A 22,519-nucleotide genomic window follows, 5' to 3' on the forward strand; every position below is an offset into this window, starting at 1 on the left:
GCACTCTAGTAACTACACGTTGGGCCTAGATGTGGGTATGCCTCAATTATCATCTGCCCTGGGCTGATGGTCAAAGTCTCTGCCAGGTAATTTGGGTCTTGAGGATCCATTGCCTTATGATTCCAGACACATTAAAGATCGTAGCTCTGGGTTGGAAGTGCTTCACTCGCCAGATGGCAAAGCAGGCTCTCTAATGTGGAAGACCCGTGGAAATACCCTTTTGGCCTGGGTGTCAGGGTCATGGTGGTAGGGATCATATGATTATGGATGGTGAATCAGCAGGACTTGTTTGCTACCAAGAGTGGAGTAATGAGTGGATGAGCATGAAGAAGGTGAATGATGGCTTCTGGTAGAATTATAAGGCCACTGAGAAAGGACAGTATTTGAAAGTAGCAAGGTTAGATATGAGTGCATAACAATAATGTTTTGCTTACCATTCATTACTGCACACCTAATTCCAGCATATTGGTGAGCACAGGAGATTGCTTCAATAAATGTTGAAGGTTAAGATGAAGACATTTGTATAGGCATGTCAGAAATGAGAAGTATATAGAACATAGAATGAGGAATAGAGTTCTTGTGGGACCTTTGTACATCTTTGAGGAAGGGATTGGCATCATAATGTGCAAGTTACTTGTGAGTGTGATTTTTTTCTCTTTTTTTTCCCTTTTTCTCATCGTGGTATACAGTTAGATTTTTCTCATCGTGGTATACAGTTAGATTTTTCTCATCGTGGTATACAGTTAGATTTTTCTCATCGTGGTATACAGTTAGATTTACAAACTTTCGTGATTACGTTTAGTCATAAAATGATCGAGTACCCGTGCCTCCACCAGTTCAGTGCCATTTTTACTATTTGTAACTGATGCTTCACCGTGGAGAATATCTCCATGCAGAACAGACTTTGGAGTAGCCTTGGCGCATTGATAGGTATGGCTCCCAAACCAACAATGAACAAAGCAAAATCTTCTTTAAATGAATAGAATGTCATTTTAAATGGTCTCAATTTAAAGAAAAAGTAGATTTTGAGAAGTAACTCTAAAAGACAAATTGAATTTTAAGGTAAAAATGATAAGTGACAAAGGCAAATTTGTATCACGAATGTTCCAGTAGGGTGACTTGGAGTTTGCAATTCAGGAAGTAAATGATCCTGAGCAATTTTGTTAGTATCAGTACAAGATGATGAAAATGTGCCCGAAGAGGAGATTTTTATTGTTGAAAAGGAGTAGATAAAGTGTAACTGTGGATTGACTTGAATTTTGTAATTTGTTTTTTCTTTTCTTCTTTTCTTTGGCCACATCTGGCAGTGCTCATGGGTTATTCCTTGCTCTGCTCTGAGGAAGGACCCCTAGCAGTACTCAGGGGACCGTATGGAATGCTGAGGATTGAATCTGGATTGGCCACATGCAAGGCAGACTCCTTATTCCGCTGTATTCTCTCTCCAGCCCCAGATTTTCTAGTTACTCACTGACATTAGGTATAAGAGGAGGGTAGTTGGGGAAAAGACTTAACCAGTTAGGGTGGTAAAAATTATAATAATTGTAGGTATGTATAACACTTGTTTTGCTCGATTATTATAAAGCATTTTTTACTTTGTAGTAAATATGTTTGATAAAACTTTCAGAAAATTTATTTTTCAGAAAATATATTTTAGATTTATAATAAAGTAACACTGTCTGACAGTGGGGTTAAAAATGCCAAGTTCTTTCTTAGAATTCTCGTGTTAATTCTGGTATGGATTGTTGCGTTTTGGCTGCATTTGGCTTCTAATTGCCTAAATACACAGCAGGCACCTGTGATTATTTTAGTGATGTCTTGTCTTGTCTTGTTCAGGTAACCCCAAATACGTGTGTTTAGACTGTTACCTGTTCATATATACTCAGCTGTGCCTGTTTGCTTTGTTTCTTCTCCAAGTTTAATGGACCAACATAAAAATTTATGGCAACTGTCACTTAATGCAGTCTTTACTTTTAAAGAAAAAAAAGAAAGCAAACAAAAGTAAATCATGCTGGGCAGCTATGTTGCTGTTTGTAGCTGATTCAAATATCCTTTGTACTCTGAATTTCGAAAGGCATGAGTATACATAAATGAATACATTTCAATGTATTTTTGTGTCGTTGTTACTGTAAATTTACCTTATCATCCAGTAAAAGTTATTAAAGTGATATTGCCCGAATCAAATAACTTTGATACGGCACATGCTCTGTTTGTGTAAGTCTGTCTCCCGGTTTCATCCTTACAACAAGTTTCCCCCTCTCCAGAACAAAGTAATCTTGCCTGTTCTCCCCAAACCGAATTACTACTTTTGAAAATTTCTATACAGCTGGAAATGCATTTGTGTCATGTTAATTTCCTCAGCTTGTGAAACAGGCTTATGCATTGGATTCTTTTTTTTAATTGTTAATTATTGTTATTAGTTATTTTTGTTTCCTCTTTTGGACCACACCCAGTACTGCTCAGCGACTGTTCCTGACTCTGTGGTGAGGTCACTCCTGGTGGTGCTTGGGGTCCAAATGTGGTATCAGGGAACTATTGGGGGTCAACCACATGCAAGGCAAATGCTTTACCTTCTTTACTGTTTCTCTGGTCCTTTGTTTAATTATGTTTAAGGGATGACCAGAGCTATGTCGCCTGCTAAAACACTCTCACTTTTGCCATAAGCTCTGTCTGTCTGTCTGTCTGTCTGTATGTATGTATATATGTCCTGTGGTACTTCAGAACAAACCTAAACCTCATGCGTGCAAGACATGCCCCTCTATCACTGAGTTACATCTGTGCTCAGTTTTCTTTGTATTTAAGAAATCAGTTTGCTGATGTTCAAATGTAGAATTGTGTCATTTCCTAGTTTTCACAATAAAAAAGTACACATTATTTCAAAAATAATTCATTTTATTTTCCCTCATATATGTATTTCCTAATTATTAGAATAGTATTTATTCTTTAAGTCTAATTGTTTTGAAAAATGTATGTTGTCTTTTTTGTAAAACCAAAGCAATATCTTCCATGGCTAAGTGAAAGGAAAATGTAGTTATAAAGAATTTTTAAAGATTATGTATGAAAATTAATATTAAAGTGCATTAATTTGAAATAATAACAGTTTCTAGATATCAGATTATTTATTTTTATGTTAATTTAATTCTTCTTGCTTTTAATATTTTAGGCCACTTGGTCATTCTGGCATTTTATGGTAGAGAATACATTGATTTTGACTCATGGAAAGAATATGAGGTAATTGATCACATATTATCTATAAATGATGAACTATATTTACTATGTGTACAGAACAGTATTTTAATGTCAAATATGGTATCTCTTCTTGTCCACATTTTTTCAGTAGTTTATATGTAAAATAATGAGATTTTTCTCTTATATACTCAAAACAGTAAGATAAAGTTCTTCAGATTGTGGTTACAATTAATATCTTAAAATGTTTGTAGTAGTTTATCTTTTTGTTGCTTCTTAGAAAACTTTTCTCCTTCCTATCCTTTTCCCCAAACTGCCCCAGGTAAGTTTAAAGGCATGCTTCTTGAAAAGTAATGGCTGGTACAAAGTATGTAAGGAAATAATAAGAAACAGCATTGAAACTCTTACTAATGTGAAATTTCACTTTGTACAACACAAAAGTAGTTTAAAAATGACATACTTATAAGACACCAATGCTGTCTTTTCCTGTCCATTTATTATGTACTCATGGATTACTCTGCATGATGCATGAGTTTGGCATTCTGAAGTATAGTAAACTAGGTATACGTAACAAAGGCGTGTTCATGAATATTTTATACTCTATAAAATATTTTATGACACAAGTTCTTAATCAGTACATTTATGATAATAAATTAATATAGAAGATAGTTAAAATATCTAGCTAATCTTAATGAAATCCAGCCAGTGACATGAGAACCCGTGTTAGGGAATCAGTGGACATAATTAATTGTAGAATAATTTTTTAGCATACTGCTGATGTCATAATTCTTCTACCCAGTAATGGATTTCTTATTCAGGAATGGGCACCAGTTAGATGTGTGAGCTTCTACTACAACAGAACTGTAAAGTGAGACTTCCCATTGACTTTCAGAAAAGTGAAAAGAGGAGGGTAGGGCTGGATTGAAGGCCTGAAGGGATCAGAGCCATAGGCTTAGAGTCAAAATACATGTACCCTGTTTACCGTGATCAACTTATGAGATGTTTGCACTTCAGTTACTTCTTTCTGCATAGTTGAGATGCAGTTACTTGTCCATTCAAGAGGGTAAAACATAGCTATTTTAAAACTTCTTTATTTTCTGTGGGAAGTAGATGCCCTGTCCACTGGTGTAGAGACTCAGTCACTATTCAAGAGAAATATGCTGGAGGTATATCTTCCATCTCAAGCCTGTGGTTTTATAAAATTCCTTTACAGGACATAACAAAAATGATCCTTTATATTTCCAAAATTTTATTATGGATCTGTGACTGCAAGAAAGTGGTCGAATAGTTTTGTGGTTAGGACCATGGCAATATGAGTTAAAAGAGAATTGTTCTGGGAGTTATAATTTAAAAGCCATAATAATCTTTATCACTGAAGCTGGAGAGATAGTACAGTGGATAAGGCTCAGGCCTTGTTTGTGGTCCACCGGGTTCAATCCCCAGTATCCCAGAGAATTCCCACCCCTCCCACGTTCTTTTCCTCCAGCCCATCAGGAGTGAGCCTCAAGCACAAAGCCAGGAGTGATCCCTGAGAACTGCTCAGTGTGGTCTTCCTCCTCTCCCCAGGAGGAATGACACTTTCTCAAAGATAGTATATTCAAATTTAATTTTGTCATGTTTCTCAATCCATTGGCCTTATCTGTATCAGGTGACTCTGACATTTCTCTTCCTAATCACTCAGTGTTTCTGATTGAAAACATCTAATGTGGACTTGGATAGCATGTATAATACGAAAGCATGTATGGACCTGGAAAATAGAGTATATGTCTTTTGAAAATGCTTATAAATGCATATGTGTTAGAATTGTTTGGAGGCGCTTTTAAACAAAATAAAAACTAGTAGATGTGTCAGTGGAGTTGCTCACTTAGAAAAGCAGTGGACGTGAGATTATCATGAATTATCCCAAGAAACATGGTGCACTATTGTTACAGTGTCCATCTTTACTGTTCTCCATTTACCTTGCCCTTTTAATCTTCTTTAATTTGTATAGTATGAAATCCTTTTTTATATTTTAAATATAAAAATTGTCTTGGGGAAGGTAGTAGTAGGGAAAAATGTTCTCACATATTGCATAGAAGTAGGAAAGGAATTATACTTTAGGTCATAATTTAGATAATATTTTGTGTAGTATCTTATTTAATTTCTCCCAGCGGATCAGTTACATAAAGTGTAAGGGTTGTTTCCATATTATGGAACAGGGAAATGGAAACTGAGAAGTGCAAACAATGTGATTGAGGCTGTCCATGTAGCATGCAGGTGGAAAATCAAGCATGTAACCCAAATCTGGTAACTCTTGCTTTGAATGTTCTCTTTTCCTCTACCAGTTATTTTTGAATTACATTTTCTAAGCAGATTTTTTCAGGAGGTACCTCAAGAAATGTTACGGTCTGCACAACAGATCTACTCTGTTTAATTAGTAGTGTAGTTCATCAGAAGATAGGACTTGAGAGTCATTGCTCCATACTGCTTGCAAGGATTATAGAGTAGGAAGGTATATTTCCTTTTGTTCTTGTATTCCACAAGAAAGGTCAAGTTATGCACTCTTTTTCCATTGGCATTGTGAATTTAGAAACAAGAATTAGCATTTTCCTTTGCTTCTGTTCCTATTTAGCCAATAAACATAATGCACGAAATACACAATTTTTACCAGGTTCAATTGAAATAATTATCATTTGAAGCATAAGATAGGAAAACTCAAAAGAATTAAACTGTTCATTGGCCATACCATGTCTTGGTCATAAAGTTATATATTAATAAGCATCACTGTATTGGTAGTACTGTCTTCCTGTTATTCATTGATTTGCTCGAGCAACCACCAGTAATGTCTCCATTGTGAGACTTGCTGTTAAACTATTTTTGGCATATACGCCACGGGGAGCTTGCCAGGCTCCACTATGCGGGTGGGATACTCTCAGTAGCTTGCCGGGCTCTCTGAGAGGGATAGAGGAATTGAACCCGGGTTGGCTGCGTGCAAGGCAAACGCCCTACCCACTGTGCTATCGCTCCAGCCCTAATAAGCATCATAATTTAAATAGAATTTAAAATAGTATTCATATTCTCAAATCTGGGTTGCAGTTGCTTACATTGTTGGGTTATTTTTTGAGGGATGAGAGTTTTGGCTTATGCTCAGGGTTCTGGAGCATAACTCTTGGTAATATTCAGCCAACTGGGCTAGAAAATTCTATGTTAGATCCTACTTACAGAGGTCTAGTACATGCTTCCAGAGCTCCAGTACTTAGGGGGCATGAGGTGGCAGGGATCTAACTTAGGTCTTTGTACATGTGAGGAATACATTCCTGATCCTTGAGAATCTCCTGAGCCCCTATTATAGTGAATTTGAAGAGAATTTTTTTTAAGTTACTTTTGTGTATAGACCTTTGAGAATGTTAGATTTTTGGCGAAGGGGGCGTAGGGAGGGGGAGGGAGGGAAGAATAGAGAGAGAAGAGTGTGGTAAATTTTTTGGCTAAACCTTGCAGTACTCAAGGTTACTCTTGACTTTGTGCTCAGAGATCACTCTTGGCAGGCTTGGAGGACTATTTTGGGGCTACTATTTTGGGAGCCAGGGATAAAAACCAAGTTGACTGCATGCAAGACAAGCACCCTGCCTGCTGTACTATCCCTCTGTTTTGTGTGTATGTGTGTGCGTACGCGCGCGTGCGTGTATGTATTTATAAATGTGTATCCAAACAGCAACAACAAATACACACGTATGTGTGTGCATATATATGTATGTTGTATTTGTGTGTTTTTATTTATTTATTTATTTGCTTTTTGGGTCACACCTGGCGATGCACAGGGGTTATTCCTGGCTTTGCACTCAGGAATTACTCTTGGCAGTGCTTGGGGAACCATATAGGATGCTGGGAATTGAGCCTGGGTTGGCCTTGTGCAAGGCAAGTGCCCTGCTCGCTGTACTATTGCTCCATCCCCGTTGTTGTATTTACGTACCACATCTGGCAGTGCTCAGGATGACCACTCTTGGCTCTATACTCAGAAGTCACTCCTGGCAGATTGGGAGATGATGCTTAGTACTGGAAGTTGACCTATACCTGCTGCATGTAAAGCAGGTGCCCTACTTGCTATACTACCTCTCTGGCCCTACCAATAGGCATGTATAAACTTTGTTTTATCATAACAATTTTTGAAATTATCTGCAGATAGAAAATTTCCATCAGTGGTCCAGTAGAAACATGAAGTTTAATAATGCTTAAAAGTTAAATCATACAAGTTCTAGATAAGAGTATTTAGAATCAAATCTTATTTTACAGTTCAAATATGCATCAACAGTTTTGTACTTTTAAAAATGAAAATGTTAAATTTTTAAAAATGAACGTGAGGTTCTAGAGTATTATTTTTCTTAAAATTTTTTTTTCGTAGTCATTGTTCTCTTTAGAGCGTTGAATTGGACTAAATACTCTAAATTGATAATGTTCAGTTATTTTCTCCACAACTCATACTGCAACTGGAGAGACACTGAAAAAGGGCAGTGAAAATGTATATTGACAGTAGTGCGTGAAGATTCATACCATAGAGGTTATTTAGTTTAGGGAAAGAGTAAGAATTTAAAATTTCTTTTCAAATGTATTTTCATATTATTTACAAACTTTAAAGTAAAATCAGTAAAGCAATAAAATGATAGGTATTTTAGAGCTTAACTTAAAACTGCCTTGAAGAGAGAGAGAACAAAAGGGAGTGCCCTGCCATAGAGTCAGGGTGGGGTGGGGGGATGGGGGGTGGGAGGGATACTGGGATCTGTGGTGGTGGAAAATGGGCACTGGTGGAGGGATGGGTACTCTATTATTGTATAATTGAAACCCAAGCACAAAAATTTGTAAGTCTGCAACTGTACCTCATAAGGTTTCACTAATAAAAATTAAAAAAAAATAAAACTGCCTTGAAAACCAACCCTAAAGAGAATAAACTTTAAAATATTGAAATAGTAATTTTTAAAATTTTTATTTATTTATTACTTATTTATTTTGCTTTTGGGGTCACACTGGTGGTGCTCCTGGCTCTGCACTCAGAAATTACTCCTGGCAGTTCTCGGGGGACCATATGGGATGCTGGGGATCGAACCCGGGTTGGCCAAGTGCAAGGCAAATGCCCTTCCCGCTGTGCTATAGCTCCAGCCCCAGAAATAGTGATTTTGTTTTATTATTAAAATAACACTTCCTGAATGGTCATTCGAATCTGGAGTAGAAATAGAGAGTAATTTGTTAGATAATGTCCCCTTAACAATTTTGAAGAACAGAATGATTATTTGACCAAATTTTCTTTAAGGTTTAGTTTAATGTTTAATGTTTAGTTTAGTTTTCTCCTTTTAAAATTGTACCAGTAAATAGTTGGAAACGTACTAGCCAAACATTTAGTTATTTGTAACTAAAAATTGTGTGTATATATAAAATTTATGGAGGTATTTTTACTTTTTGCCAAGAGATAGTTTGTTAAATTTTGTAAGTGTAATGTACCTTTTTTAAATTGAAATTTTGCTTTTCGGGCAACACCTGCCTATGCTCAGGATTTGTTCCTGGCTCTGTGCTTTGGAATCTCTCTTGGCGTGACTTTTGGGAGACCCATATGTAGTGCCAGGGATCAATCTGGGATGACTGTATACAAGGGTGTTTAACCCACTGAACTGTCCCTGTGACTGCTATTTTACCAGTTTGGGTTGGATTTTGTTGCCTCACCTGGTGGTGCTGGGGGTCTACTTTAGGCTTGCTCTTCACTAGTCTTTCAGGCAGTACTCAGGGAAGCGTCCTGAATCAAAGCACAGACTGCAGACTGTTAAGCTGTCTCTCCAGCCCCAGTGCAAGCTATCTTTTTAATTTGGGGAGAAAGAGCAAAAACATCCTTGATCTGAGACATAATAGAATTTCCACATCATATATTAATATTTTAAAAATACTGATGGGGGGACCAGAGCGATAGCATAACGGGTAGGGCGTTTGCCTTGCACGTAGCCGACCTGGGTTCGATCCCCGGCATCTCATATGGTCCCCCAAGCACCGCCAGGAGTAATTCCTGAGTGCAGAGCCAGAAGTAACCCCTGAGCATCGCTGGGTGTGACCCAAAAAGCAAAAAAAAAAAAATACTGATGGGGCTAGAGAGAGTACAGTGGGTAAGGTGCTTGCCTTGCACATGTCCTATTTGGGTTCAGTCCCCTGTAACCCAAATGGTCCCACAACCCCACCAAGAGTGATAAATGAGTACAAAGCAAGCAAAGTGATAAATGAATACTGCTGGTATGCCCCCCCCCCCCAATTAAAAACAAAATGATAAAAATAAATGAAATAAAAAATACTTGATGAAAATACTAGAGAACGTTAAGAATGTGGTCATGTAGCTGTGGGCTTTGGCATATGGAAATTGCTTATATATTTTTGAGTTTAGTCAAACCTGAGTTTTAACCATATTTTGTCCACTTAATGTAACATAATTACTATTGCCTTATGAATTTGTGAAAATTAAATAGGGTGTATTGCTAAACTTTCTAATTCATTGTTTGCCACTGAGTGCCAAGTGATATTTTTTATTCTCCCTAAAAGTGTTAGTTTTTCCAGGAGTTCAGACCAGGAAAGCAAGTAGAACAAAAGAGAATGAAGGAACAAATTTCACTAGAGTCTTTTAAGTGATAGAGGTCAATGTACTTGCATTTATTAGCAGCTCAAAATTTGCTTCGTCCTGCTCAGATCAATAAAAACTTGCCTGCTTTGTTATGTGAAGGAGAAACCAGTTTGGTTCTACCTTGAAAAAAAGAATCTTAAATACCCAATCCACTTTATTTTATTTCCACAGGAAGAAAGTTGTATAGTTTTAAGTAGGAAACCGCATGTGAAGTGTGAAGTAAAAATAGTAAATGTCTTCTGATCTTCTAGAGACAGTCGCCTCAATCAAAAGGAAGCAGGTGTCTATTTAAGAGTTCAGTGTGTCAGGTGCATTTTTATTACTTTTATTTTTTTTTTGGTTTTGTGGTCAGTGAACTTCTAATTTGTTTTGTTTTGGTAGCGGCATTATCTTCAGGTTCCCTTTGACCAGTCCACTTCCATCACTTCTCATCCCTCCATACAACTAATCTAGGTCAAGTTACTTTATCTATTTTGCTCTATCTTTGTAAATTTAGCAACCAACGTTTTATAACCATAAGTTTTATTATTAAGTCTTATCTGTGCGCCAGGCACTGTATATACCTTTACACACCAGTAATCTCTACATTCCTCAAGAGAATTATGTACTGACTTCAGAATTTCAGAAAACTAAAATCAACCATTTCCTTAAGTAGTAGGGTGTTTTTATTGTTGTTGTTGCTTTTACATGTGAGGTTTACAGCAGTTTACATATTATTGCTTTATTCTTGAAAAGCTGCTTCCTGTTACTTTACTACTCCCACCACCAGAGTGTTTGTAGCCGTCTGCAATGTCCCAAGGTCCCCTTTTTTCTGTTCCCCACTCCACTTGGTGGTCTCAGCCCACTGTAGCAGTAATTTCAAGCTTTTGAATGTAGCATTTTAATTAATTTTAATTTTCCCTAAGCTTGTGGCAAAAATAGTTGCAAAACCCTAGACATGAGTCTGCTTAGTCTATACTTTTGAACATTCATTCAATTTAGAAATATTGCTACATATGATTAAATTGCTGATCCAGATCTACATGTGGTATAGTCGTATATATATGTATACATATACATACATACATATATATCACTGCCCTCCTGTTTTTCATCAATTTTGCTCGAGCGGGCCCAGTAATGTCTCCATTGTGAGACTTGTTGCTGAATACGTCATGGGTAGCTTGCCAGGCTTTGCCGTGCTGGCGAGATACTCTCAGTCCAGGTTCTCCGAGAGGGGTGGAGGAATCGATCCTGGCTCAGCTGGGCCGGCCTTGTGCAAGGCGAACGCCCTACTGCTGTGCTATCGCTCCAGCCCCTATATCCATATATCCATATATATATATATATATATATATATATATATGCATACACACACATATATTCTTACAATTCAAGGTAATTATTTTTTTTAGTGTTGTGAACCTCTTCTGAAGGTACCTGGAGTGCCCTGGACTAGACCTAAAATTCTGGGGATCACCTCATGTGATCCTGGGGACTGAACTCAAGTCCTTTAACAAACAAAGCATGTGCTCTACCACTCAAACCATATATCTTTGGCCTAAAATTGAAAAAGTTCTGAGTCAGGTGACTTGTTTAGTCTATGGGGTATTTAGAATAGGAGATTGTGATTTTATATTATTATTATTCCATTTTTATAGAAGATTTTAAGATCTTGATCTAGAAGATTTTAAGTAAATTGGCTAGATTTGAGAGGTATGTTAAGATCTTAAGTGGATTACTCAAGTAATGCATGATAAGCCAGAATTAAATCTGCCAGTTTTATTCGAGAGTCCTTATGAGCTTCAGGCTACTCTGTCTACCATTTGCCAAGGCAAGATTGAACTTAGTCGACACTAGGATATTATGCATTGAGATAATATGCATCGAGATAATATTGAGATTACGCTTTTCTACATATTTTGGGTAGAGTATGTCTGATTATAGAATTTCCATAAGTATAATAGTACCCAGTCACATAGGTCATGGTAGAAAACTCTAGTTTTTCTATTGTCATTCCCTTTTGTTTATATTGTGTGCTGATTACAGGACTAGAAATCTGTTTCTTTTGACTATTCAACAATTATTTAATCTCTTCTTACGTAGTAAGCTAGAAATATAACATTGAACAAAATAGTTATTTCAGTAGGGTCACCATTGTCATTACTAATGGGATAGTTTTGCTGTAATAGCCATGTTTCAGCTTATTGTAGCACCTGTAGCCAAAATGCCATTAGAGTCATTTATGACCACCAAAATGGCCCCCTAAAGCTTTAAGATGGCTTACATGGGGCATATGGATGATCTTAGACTCCTGGTCCCAAGGATAGTACTTGCTCATTTCTGCTAGATTGAATAATTGATCTTAAACATTTCCTTTCTTTGTAATCCTGGCTTCATGCAAAGTAAATAATGCCAAGTGATCTACAAGGCAAAGAACCAAAGTGCTACACTTTGGGTACAATGAGCAGAATTGAAAAGCAAGCTTAGTTGTGGATAATCTTACCCATGGCTAATTGAGAATTCTCATTATACTGTGCAAATAACAAGCATAAGCTCCCAAGTTAACATACCAAGTGATGCTGAATTTTTTTTTTTGACCGAATCAAAGTGTTTAAGACTTTACATATGCAAATCATTTCTCCATCACATAAAATGGCACACATATGCCAAGTGTGTTCTTCAGGATTTAAACCATTCCTGCTTCACTTAAAAATTTTAAATGATACTTTAAAAGATACCGCAAATTCTAAATAAGTAGAAACAAGTATGATTTATAGCTTTGAGATTGTCATTTGATAGAAATAAAACATTCGTTATCAACTATTTAATATTTTTATTAAAAATAATCTTGAAAATTTATAGAGCCTCAGGCTAAACAGTTGACATTGAAAATTATTGTGTTATGAGTATAAAATAATTCATGAATCGTATATGACTTAAGAAAACAAAAAGCTATAAAGGATAAAGTAAAAATCATTTTGTCACATTTCTGGATTTTTCTCTCTGTGATTACATAATATAGGCTTGTTTTGGTATTCTTGGGTCTGCTTTTATCTAACATGTGCTACTCCTTCCCTTCCACAAACACAGAAACACTTGTACTTTCTGGTTTGTTTGTTTCGTTTCAGTTTTGGGGTTACACTTGGCCGTGCTCAGGGTTTACTGCTGACTGTGCTTAGGGATATGGTGTTGAGTATCGAACCTCTGCCTATGACGTGCAAGGGAAGTGCCGCACTAGTTGTACTATATCTCCAATTCTACTTGTAGCACTGTCCTCCCGTTGTTCATTGATTTGCTCAAGCGGGCACCAGTAACGTCTCCATTGTGAGTCCTCTTGTTACTGTTTTTGGCATATTGAATACGCCACGGAGAGCTTGCCCCTTGTACTTTCTCGAAAATTTATTTATAAATTTATTTTATAATTCAGGAATTTATATCTTGAATATTTTCATGGTAGTATTTTAATTGGATTTATTTCTATCATCTTGTTAAGGTATCGTGTAGCTATATATTTAGACAGTGTGTGCTTTTATTGTGGTTGATTATTGCATATGTATCTGATATAACTGCCTTTTAAAAATAAAGTATGAATTCCTTTTTTTGTTTGGTTTTTGGGCTATAACTGACTGTGCTCAGGGCTCACTCTTGATTCCACACTCAGGGATCACTGCTGGTGGGTGTGATGGGGGCTGGTTTATGGTTCCAGAGATCAAACCTGGGTCAGGAACATGCAAGGCAAGTGATTTACCTGTGTACTATCTTTCTGTCCCTAAATGAATTCTTATGAATGAAATTTCTGGGTGGTCTATTTTTGTCTGTGACCAGAATGATTTTTAGAAAGATGCCATTTTATAATACAATAGTAGTGGTTTAATGCTGTTTATAAGCACATTCTCTGCCACTAAGGATGATCATATCTTAGAATTAAGTTTTTTTCCAGTTATCTCATTTTTGGAGATACAGTTTTTATTTAAATTAAAAAAAAATTAAAAGCATATGTATCAGTCCCTTGTATTTCTTTGGGGGTAGGTGAGTGGGGCTCCCTGACAATGCTTAGTGAGTCCAAGTGCCATACCTAGTGATAATACTTAGAACTGGCTTGAAGTTCAGTGCTCAGAGCCTGATTATGTGGTCTGCTAGGTCTGGTGGAGCTTAGGAACCAATCAGACTATACTTGGCAGTGCCAGTAGAGTCATGCGGTGCCAGAGATAGAACACAGATCCTTAGCCTGTCCTTCAACATGTACATCAACTTCTTTGAGCTATTTTTTTTTTTTAGTTCTAGATTTCTTTTGTTGATTGTCAGTTTATATCTTTAGTTCTGTTTTCCTGTTGGTCACTTTCTGCTCTTTTGTCTTTCATGTTTTAAGATTGTTTCATAATGTGAGAATATGAACTTATATCTGTTTTACATATAAAACATATATATAACATATATATAAAACATTTTTTGGTAAAGCATTTGGTTTATGTCTCAGTGATTTTCTTGGTTTTATTTTTTGGGCCACACCTAGCAGTACCCAGGGCTTACTTCTGGCTCAGTGGCCATATAGCTCACCTGGGATCTAACCCAGGATTGGGATGTGCGAGGCAAAACTCCTTACCCACTTATTACTAGCTCTCTGTCCCTATTTCTTGGGTAGGGTCACTAATTTTTTATTTTCAGTTTGTAATCTGACATCATAATATGACCATTAAAATGGTTCATTAGATTATTAGAGATTTTTGAAATGAACATCACTGTCACTGTCCTTCCCCATTGTGACAACTGTTACTGTGTTTGGCATATCGAATGTGTCATGGGTAGCTTGCCAGGCTTTGCTGTGCGAGTGAGATATTCTCGGTAGCTTGCCGGGCTCTCCGAGAGGGGCAGAGGAATCGAACTTGGGTCGGCTATGGTGGCTGCTTGCGAGGCAAATGCCCTACCCGCTGTGCTATTGCTCCAGCCCGAAATGAACGTACTTTTCCATTATTTTTTTCTTTTTGGGTGGATGGTTGGTGGGGTATACCTGGCTGTGCTTGGACCTGATCAGTCCTGACAGGCTCATGGGATCCATATGTGGTGCCAAGGATCAAACTGCTCAGATAGTCAGACACGTGCAAGGCAAGGACTCTCCCACTGTACTGTCTGCCAGAACCCAAAATGAAAGTACTTTTTAAATGGGAAGCTATTTTGCAGCTGAGAAAGGTGAATTGCACATATTAGTTTTTAAATACCATTATTATTTAAAGAGCTGCATATAAAAATAAGTAGTATTATAGTTTGATACTGGTAAAGACTGCTTTCAGAGTAGATATTCCTAGCTTTATTTGTCTCTAATATAGATAAATATTTATCAAGTACCTATTATATATTAGGCTTGAATGGATTTTCTACTTATTAGTATTTTGACCTTGAGAAAGTTAAAGTAGTTACACTTTTTATTCATTTTATTTGTTAAAAGATGGCTACCTTGAGTTATAGTCTAAGTAGTAGTTTACCTGGAGTTTCTTGGTAGCCCCTGGCATATAACATTAAATCATAGTTTATGTGTTACTATTCTTTATTGTATTATAGCATAATGTAGTTGCTGTGATAGTAATTTAGCATGGGCTAATGAACATTTATTATTATAATTTCATGCAGTAGAGAATAAAACCTAGGTAGGTTGACTATACTATAACTCTACATTTATTACTACACTTATATACTCTATTAAGTAAATGACATTTTCTTATATTTGTTCAGCAGTTTAGTTTTTAAAGCTAATTTTTTGTTTTTATTTTAAATAGGGTGATTTTTTCCAAGATCATATAGCTTGTATTATAAATCAGGTTCATATTTTTTCCACCTATAATAAAAATTCTCAGTGAACCTAGATTGATTCATGCTAGATATTAGCTTAGCCCAAGTGTCGCTTACCAGGGGAAAGTAGTTGTATGATTTGCCACAAGCAAGGGACACAAGTGCATAAGTGGACCATGTCCAGATTGGAAACTTATAAACAAAAAACATAAAAACTAAAGTGTTTTTTTTTGTAATTCAGTGCATTTTAGGGTTCTTACACAATAGAAAAATAAATGATAAGACATTTACAAAAATAGATGTTTTGCCAAAAAATAATTTTTACTTAAAAGTAGTTGATAGTTTTGGTCTGTTTTTAGCTTATCAAATATAAGGCCGTGTTGAGAGAGCTAATAGTAATGAATAACTCTTTTCCTTTCTACAGCTCAGCTTATTTTTACCTTAATGACACCGATTTGGTCGTACTCGGATAAAGCTGAGACAAATGCAGTTTGTCTGTATTGAATTTCCAGAGAAATCTCCAGAGAGATGGTTGCTTTTTAAATTCAAGTCTTCTCTGTTGATTTTTTTACTCTCAGTCTTCTGTGACTCTTTTTCTCCCTGTCAGAGTTGGATTGGATTTGGACCAGACAAGTCAAGTCAGAAAAGATGAAATAGCATTTCTGCCTTGAATTTGTTCCTTGTTCAGATAAGACTTGGGAGGCCTTTGGAGTCAAGACTAGATCTAATGTCAGACACCACCCTAATTGTTTTGTCATTTATGTAGTAACTTCAAATACAGTGAAATTGCTCCTGAGGTTGTCCCTCTCACTGATCAGGCTTTTTTTCTCACTGTTTAACCTTAAACATTATGCTCATATAATTTTCCCCCAAGTTTGTATTATACTGTGATAGGAAAATTTGTAACTGGAGGGACTCAATATTGTTTACGTGTTTTAGTCTGAGTTTGGTACCCAGCTTTGCCTCAACGCCCCCACCCCTCTGCCCCAATAATGAAACGTACTAAACCACACTATAAATTTCTAGCAAAATATTTTGCTTAAATTTATTTTTAATGTCTTAATAATGAATGAAATAGAGTTAAAAATATTAGAGGTTAATTTCATGTTAGGGCTTTAGTGGCCTTTCTTCTCCTCTAAAGCAAAACATCAACTGGACAGCTACTATCAACCATTTCAGAATTCTGGAAATTAGCCAAAACTAGAGAGTGAACTCAAAGCTGTCTAAGAGAAAAGGACTGCACCCTTGGAAGTCAGTGGAGTCAGGAACAAACTTGTAACTATTCCCGTTTTCCTTCCTTTCCCCAGCATAGCATTATTGTAAAATCCGGCAGCATTGTATGTGATACAGATGTCTGACCACTTTTGCACATCCAGGAAGAGCACCAGCTCAGAGTACAAATGCTATATTTTTTTCCCCAAACTTGCAGCTCCCTGGGAAAATGTTATTGTCTGAGTGGTTGGCTATTTGATTTGACTCAGAGCTGAGCTCAGTTGAGGGAAAAAAAAAAGTGTACCCCCAGGGCTTTGCTGGAAAACAACAGCAACTATTGGCAGCATTTCCACTGCTTAAGGCTGTGATCTCAGTTGGGTAAAGAAAGCCTGGCCAGAAATTTAAAAAGGAATCCTGGAGCTTTAGCCAGCCACAGAGGAACTTTGAAAAGCTCTAACATACTCCCAGGTATCTATTAAGGCTTCATGATATGCAAGGCTGTACACGTGCCCAGGAAAGATCAAGAGAAGGAGATGATTCTCTCTGTGTGATTCTGAGACACCGTGTAAGCGGAGATGGAAGACTTAGCACTGTTTCATAAGCAGACTTGGATTTGAAGGTGTGATGGCTCGTAAATATCTCTTGACAAAGGTGAATGACTTGTAGGCTTAAGGAAGTCTCCTGACACCAGTCACTGATCACAAAATTATGGATTCGAGTATTGCTCCTCTAAAAATCAGGTTAAAAAAAAACATTAAAAACAAATCTCAAGATGGTACAGGTCAAAATGAATCTCAAGAGGGACCAGGAAAATGGCATAAGTCTTGGGGCTCATGCCTTTCTTCTCTGTCCTATCCTGAATACCACCGTGGCCCCCTCCCGACCCCCCATAGTGCTGGGTATAGCTCTGGAAGACTTAATTCCCCTGGGGGTGGAACTGATCATCTTCCCAGCGGTCTGAGCAACACTGTATCTTTGGGCCTTTTCATTGTTTCTGTGGCCAGACTTGCTGAGGATTTCCTGGATTGAACCCAAGGTCCCCTTAAAGTCACCAAGCAAACCCAACAGAAAAAAGAAAACAAATCTAGAGGATTCAGTGAATGCATACGACATTGAGTAATAGAATCTTTTATTGTGTATAACTGAGTCTAGTTGTTCATAAAGCTTCTAGGCAAATAGTGGCATTAAGAAAATGTGCAATGTCAGTGGGTTAAAAATAAAAACACTTGGTTAGGTATGGGAGATTCTAATGAGGTGTGAAAACATCTGAAAGGTTAGTTTTCAATAAAAATATAGCACTGTTGCACTGTCCTCCCATTGTTCATCCATTTGCTTGAGCGGGCACCAGTAATGTCTCCATTGCGAGACTTGTTGTTACTGCTTCTGGCATATCGAATACATCACAGGTAGCTTGCCAGGCTTTACCGTGCGGGCAAGATACTCTTCCTAGCTTGCCCAGCTCTCCGAGAGGGGTGGAGGAATTGAACGTGGGTCAGCCGCGTGCAAGGCAAAAACGTCCTACCCGCTGTGTTATTGCTCCAGCCCCAATAAAAATATATATGTATATAAATTTGAAAGTAAACTATGTATACAGAAACCAAACAAAGCAAGTAGGTAACAGAAAAATGTTCAGGCAGAAGCCCAGATCTGGACATAATAGACTGTTTTGCTAAGACAGCTAAAATGTTTGTTCAAAGAATTAAATAAAGTTGTGTTTCAGGAATAAAGTGTGATGGGGGAAAGGCAGCTCAGAGAAGGGAGCACCAAATAAAGGGTGTTGGGAGGAACCTCCCAGGGTGAGAGATGCATGCTGAAAGTAGACTATAGACCAAATATGATTGCCACTCAATGCCTCTTTGGCAGACCACAACACCCAATAAGAGAGAGAGAACAAAAGGGAATGCCCTGCCACAGAGGCAGGGTGGGATGGGGGGGGTGGGGTGGGGGGTGGGAGGGGTACAGGGACCCGTGGTGGTGGGAAATGGGCACTGGTGGAGGGATGGGTATTTGATCATTGTATAATTGAAACCCAAGCAAAAAATTCGTAAGTCTACAACTGTACCTCAAAGTGTTTCACTAATAAAAATTAAAAAAAAAAATAAAGTGTGAGAATGTTGTCTCACCAAAGATAACTCAGTAAGCAGAAATACTTTTTAAAGAACCATATCAAAATTATGGAATTTGAAAGTGAGACACAATCAAGTATAGCAACATATGTGTAATGGGAGTCCACAAAAGAGATGAGAAATAATTTAAAGAAACTTTCCAAACTTGATGAAAATTAATTTATACATTAAAATACCATAACCTAGATAGAGTAAACCCATATTGATCATCCTTAGACATGGCGTAATCAAATTTCCAAGAGTCAAAAACACGTTACTTTGAAGCAGCAAGAGAATAACTTTCCATCTAAAAAGTATCCTCAGTAAGACTTGTAGCTGACTTCTTACCAGAAATCATGGAGACTAAAAAATATTTTTCAAAGTGTTAAAAATGAGAAATTAGGAATTCCTAGGACTAGAAATTCTAGTTTAGCCAAGCATTTAGTCAAAGGTGGAGAAGTTAAGAACTTTACAAAAAAAAAATTAAGTAGCAATTTTGCCATTAGAAAAGAAATTCCCTCAAGATGAAGGGTATCAGACAACAAACTCGTGAATTTTAAATCCATATAAAAAAGTACTGACTAGTGGTGTAGGTATTAAAGACATGCATATAAATGCATTTTGGTAATTTTCCCTTCATTTTAAAATCCAGCTAGAGAAAGCAATAGCCATGCATCTGTGCCCATGGGCTTATAAATGTGTGGTTTGTTTGATAATGATAAGAACACAGTGGAAAAAAGCAGGTACATTGGAAGAAAGTTTTTACGTATTATTGAAATTAAATTATAATTTATTCAAGCTCGAACATTTGAAGTTAAAATGTTAATTGTAATTTCCAGGACAACCATTAAGAAAATAACTAAAAAATTATAGTGAAGGAAACAAGTGAAAGGATGAAATTGGCATACTAGAGATTTTTGATATAATATGAAGAGGTCAAGAATTGAGGGGCTGAAGTGATAGCACAGCAGGTAGGGCGTCTGCGTTGTACGTGGCCAACCCAGGTTCGATTCCCAGCATCCCATATGGTCCCCCGAACACAGCCAGCCAGGAGTGATTCCTGAGTGCAGAGCCAGGAGTAACCCCTGTGCATTGCTGGGTGTGACTCAAAAAGAAGAAAAAAATTGAGAAATAAGGGGCATTGCAAGTTCAGATATATCCAGGGAATAGAGGTTATAATTTGTAATTGCCATGCTCTTGATGTGTCTATAAGTTTTTAATTAATACATTTGAAAAAGATACTTTCACCAACAGACTGTTGGCTCACAGATATCTTTTAGGGGTTAATTTTACTATAGTGCCACTTACCAATAGGTTTTTTATATTTTTTTTGTGACTTTAAAAAGTGTTGTTATTCTGTAGTAGTGGAACTGTTGCACTACTCCTGCATATGGTGTAAGAAAAAGCTAAATTTGTGTGAAAAGATTTCATTAACTCCATAGTTGGTTGTTTTATTTTTTGTGGCCTCCTCAGACTGAGCTCAGGGCTTACTCCTGACTTCGTATGAAGGGATCATTCCTTGTGGGCTCAGAGAACCACATGCAATTCCAGGGATCAAACCTGGGTTGGCTGGGTGCAAGAAAGTGTCTTAACCACACTACACAATTTCCAGTTCCATAACCTAGGGTTCTTAAATGATAGTTTTGTTTTCCTGGAGATGAAACAGCAATATATGGAAATAAGAGGCTTTTTTTTTTTTTGGTAAATTTGGGTAGAAAAAGTGTAACTTTTCTTTCTCTAATTGTAAGATAGATGTGCAAAGGAGTTTGGAGAATAGGAGAGAGATTATGGGAAAATGGCGTCTGTAGATAAATGCACATAGGCAAGCTTGAAAGGAGAAATGTACTGGAGAGAATATTGCATGAGCTTCAGAGGTGTATCTGTCTGCATTTTCCATATATTGTTGCTTCTTTTTCCATGGGGGCCCAGTCCAGTGGAATTGTACAACAGGGATTGTTCCATGTAGTTTAGAGCTGTCACATAATGTATTTCATATGCTTTCAGAAAATAAAAACCATGCTTAGCTTTATGGTGTGAAGAATATTTAATTATATCAAACGATATATGTAATTTCCTAATTATAGGAAAAGTGATTAGATTTTATTTTATTGCTTATTTAAACTATCATTTAAAAATGAAATTCTCAATCTGTTTTCAGTCCCAGCACTGTTGAAGAATATAGCACAGTTGCATCAGTAATGATGGCTCACTCAACTGGGAGCATCTCTCTGGGTGAGAATAAGTAATATTTTAAAAGAACTCCAAATGATTCTGATATGGCATACCTATTTTCCATAATAAATAGCGAATTTAAGAGATTATTTGAATTTTACATACATTAATGTTTAAAGATTAAAATGCTAAAATTAAGTTTGATATTGCAAGACTACTGTTTTCACAAGCAGAAGTTATATTGAATTTTTTCAATATTTTTTCTATTACCTTTCAGTTTTCAAGACATTTTCATTCCTTGTTTTTAAGCCATGTTAACCATTTTTAAGTGTATAGTTCAGTAATGTTAACTGTGTACACTGTTAACTGCTGTGCAACAGATGTCTAGAACATTTTTATCTTGCAAAACTGAAACTTGGTCCCCATTGAAGAATAATTTCACTTTCTGGTTCTAAAAGTTTGACTGTTTTAGATATCTCATAAAAATGGAATCATGCAGTATTTGACCATCTGTGACTGTTATTTCACTTAGTTCTTAAGGTTTATCCATTTTGTAGCATATATTTCTTTCTTTATAGAACTTGTGTTCATTTTTTTTTTCTAAGAGTTGAAATTTGATGTGTGGCTGTGCCCTGGCCTGCATTATTGTTTCACTTATTTTTATTGTAGTTGAGATAACATAAACGGAACAATATTCCGCTCTGTACACATGCCATGTTTTCTTCATCCATCCACTTATGAGTATTTAGGTTTCTTCCATGTCTTGGCTCCTGTGAGCAGTGTCACAGTGAACATGGGTGTACAAATCTTTGAGATCTTTTTTTTATTTTCATTTGGGGGACTGTACTTTCAGTGCTCAGGGACCATTTCTTACGATGCTCTAGGCTCCATATGGTGATGGTGATGGTGATCTAGCCCAGAGCTCCTTTTTTTCCAGAGCTCTTGCATGCTCCAGTGCTTTCAGTTATATTCTTGACCTGTTAAGACCCTGTTTTTGGTTTCATTTTTTGTTTTCTTTGTTCTCTAGTGTGGGATAGCTAGCATATATGATAATTCTGTTGTTCGTGTTTTGAGGAAACTCCGTACTATTTTTTTAAAATTGCTGCATCACTTTACATTCTCATCAATAGCACACTAGGATTTCAGTTTATCTTAGTTTCTCTTGCTCTTGTCTTTTTGCTTTTGGTTTTCCCCAAAAATTGTGGGTATGTAGTAACTCAATTCTAGGCTTTTAATATAGTGATTAGGTCTTACTTATTTTCTCAGTAAATGAGGTACTTTAGAAGATTTACAGGATTTTCTCTATTCTTTATAATTCCTTATACTGTGCTCTCAAACACTATTTGAAATAAGTGAAAACACAGTAAAATAGCAACATAAAAAAGAACCAAGTGCCCTAAACATATTAGATTGGTTCTATAAAACTGGCATTTGAATTTCTTTATAGTTTAACAAA

The 22,519-nt window shown here is 36.7% G+C and overlaps 1 protein-coding gene across 4 annotated transcripts in view; it reads left to right on the top strand.

The window, feature by feature from the left end:
* The window catches only part of RFX3 (regulatory factor X3), a 317,169-nt gene that overhangs the window by 31,306 nt on the left and 263,344 nt on the right, over positions 1–22,519 (top strand). The window contains exons 2-3 of one of the 4 annotated variants that reach the window (XM_056106891.1): positions 3,161–3,228; positions 21,050–21,123. The exons of 2 other annotated variants lie outside the window; for them this stretch is intronic. In XM_056106891.1, the coding sequence (XP_055962866.1) occupies positions 3,185–3,228; positions 21,050–21,123 (118 nt within the window). In that variant the 5' untranslated portion in view covers positions 3,161–3,184. The remainder of the gene's footprint in view (positions 1–3,160; positions 3,229–21,049; positions 21,124–22,519) is intronic. One more of the 4 variants, XM_056106892.1, reaches the window with a different exon arrangement.

This window comes from Sorex fumeus, unplaced genomic scaffold (genome assembly GCF_029834395.1).
Source record: "Sorex fumeus unplaced genomic scaffold, SorFum_2.1 ptg000149l, whole genome shotgun sequence".
In the NCBI taxonomy this organism is placed as follows: domain Eukaryota; kingdom Metazoa; phylum Chordata; class Mammalia; order Eulipotyphla; family Soricidae; genus Sorex; species Sorex fumeus.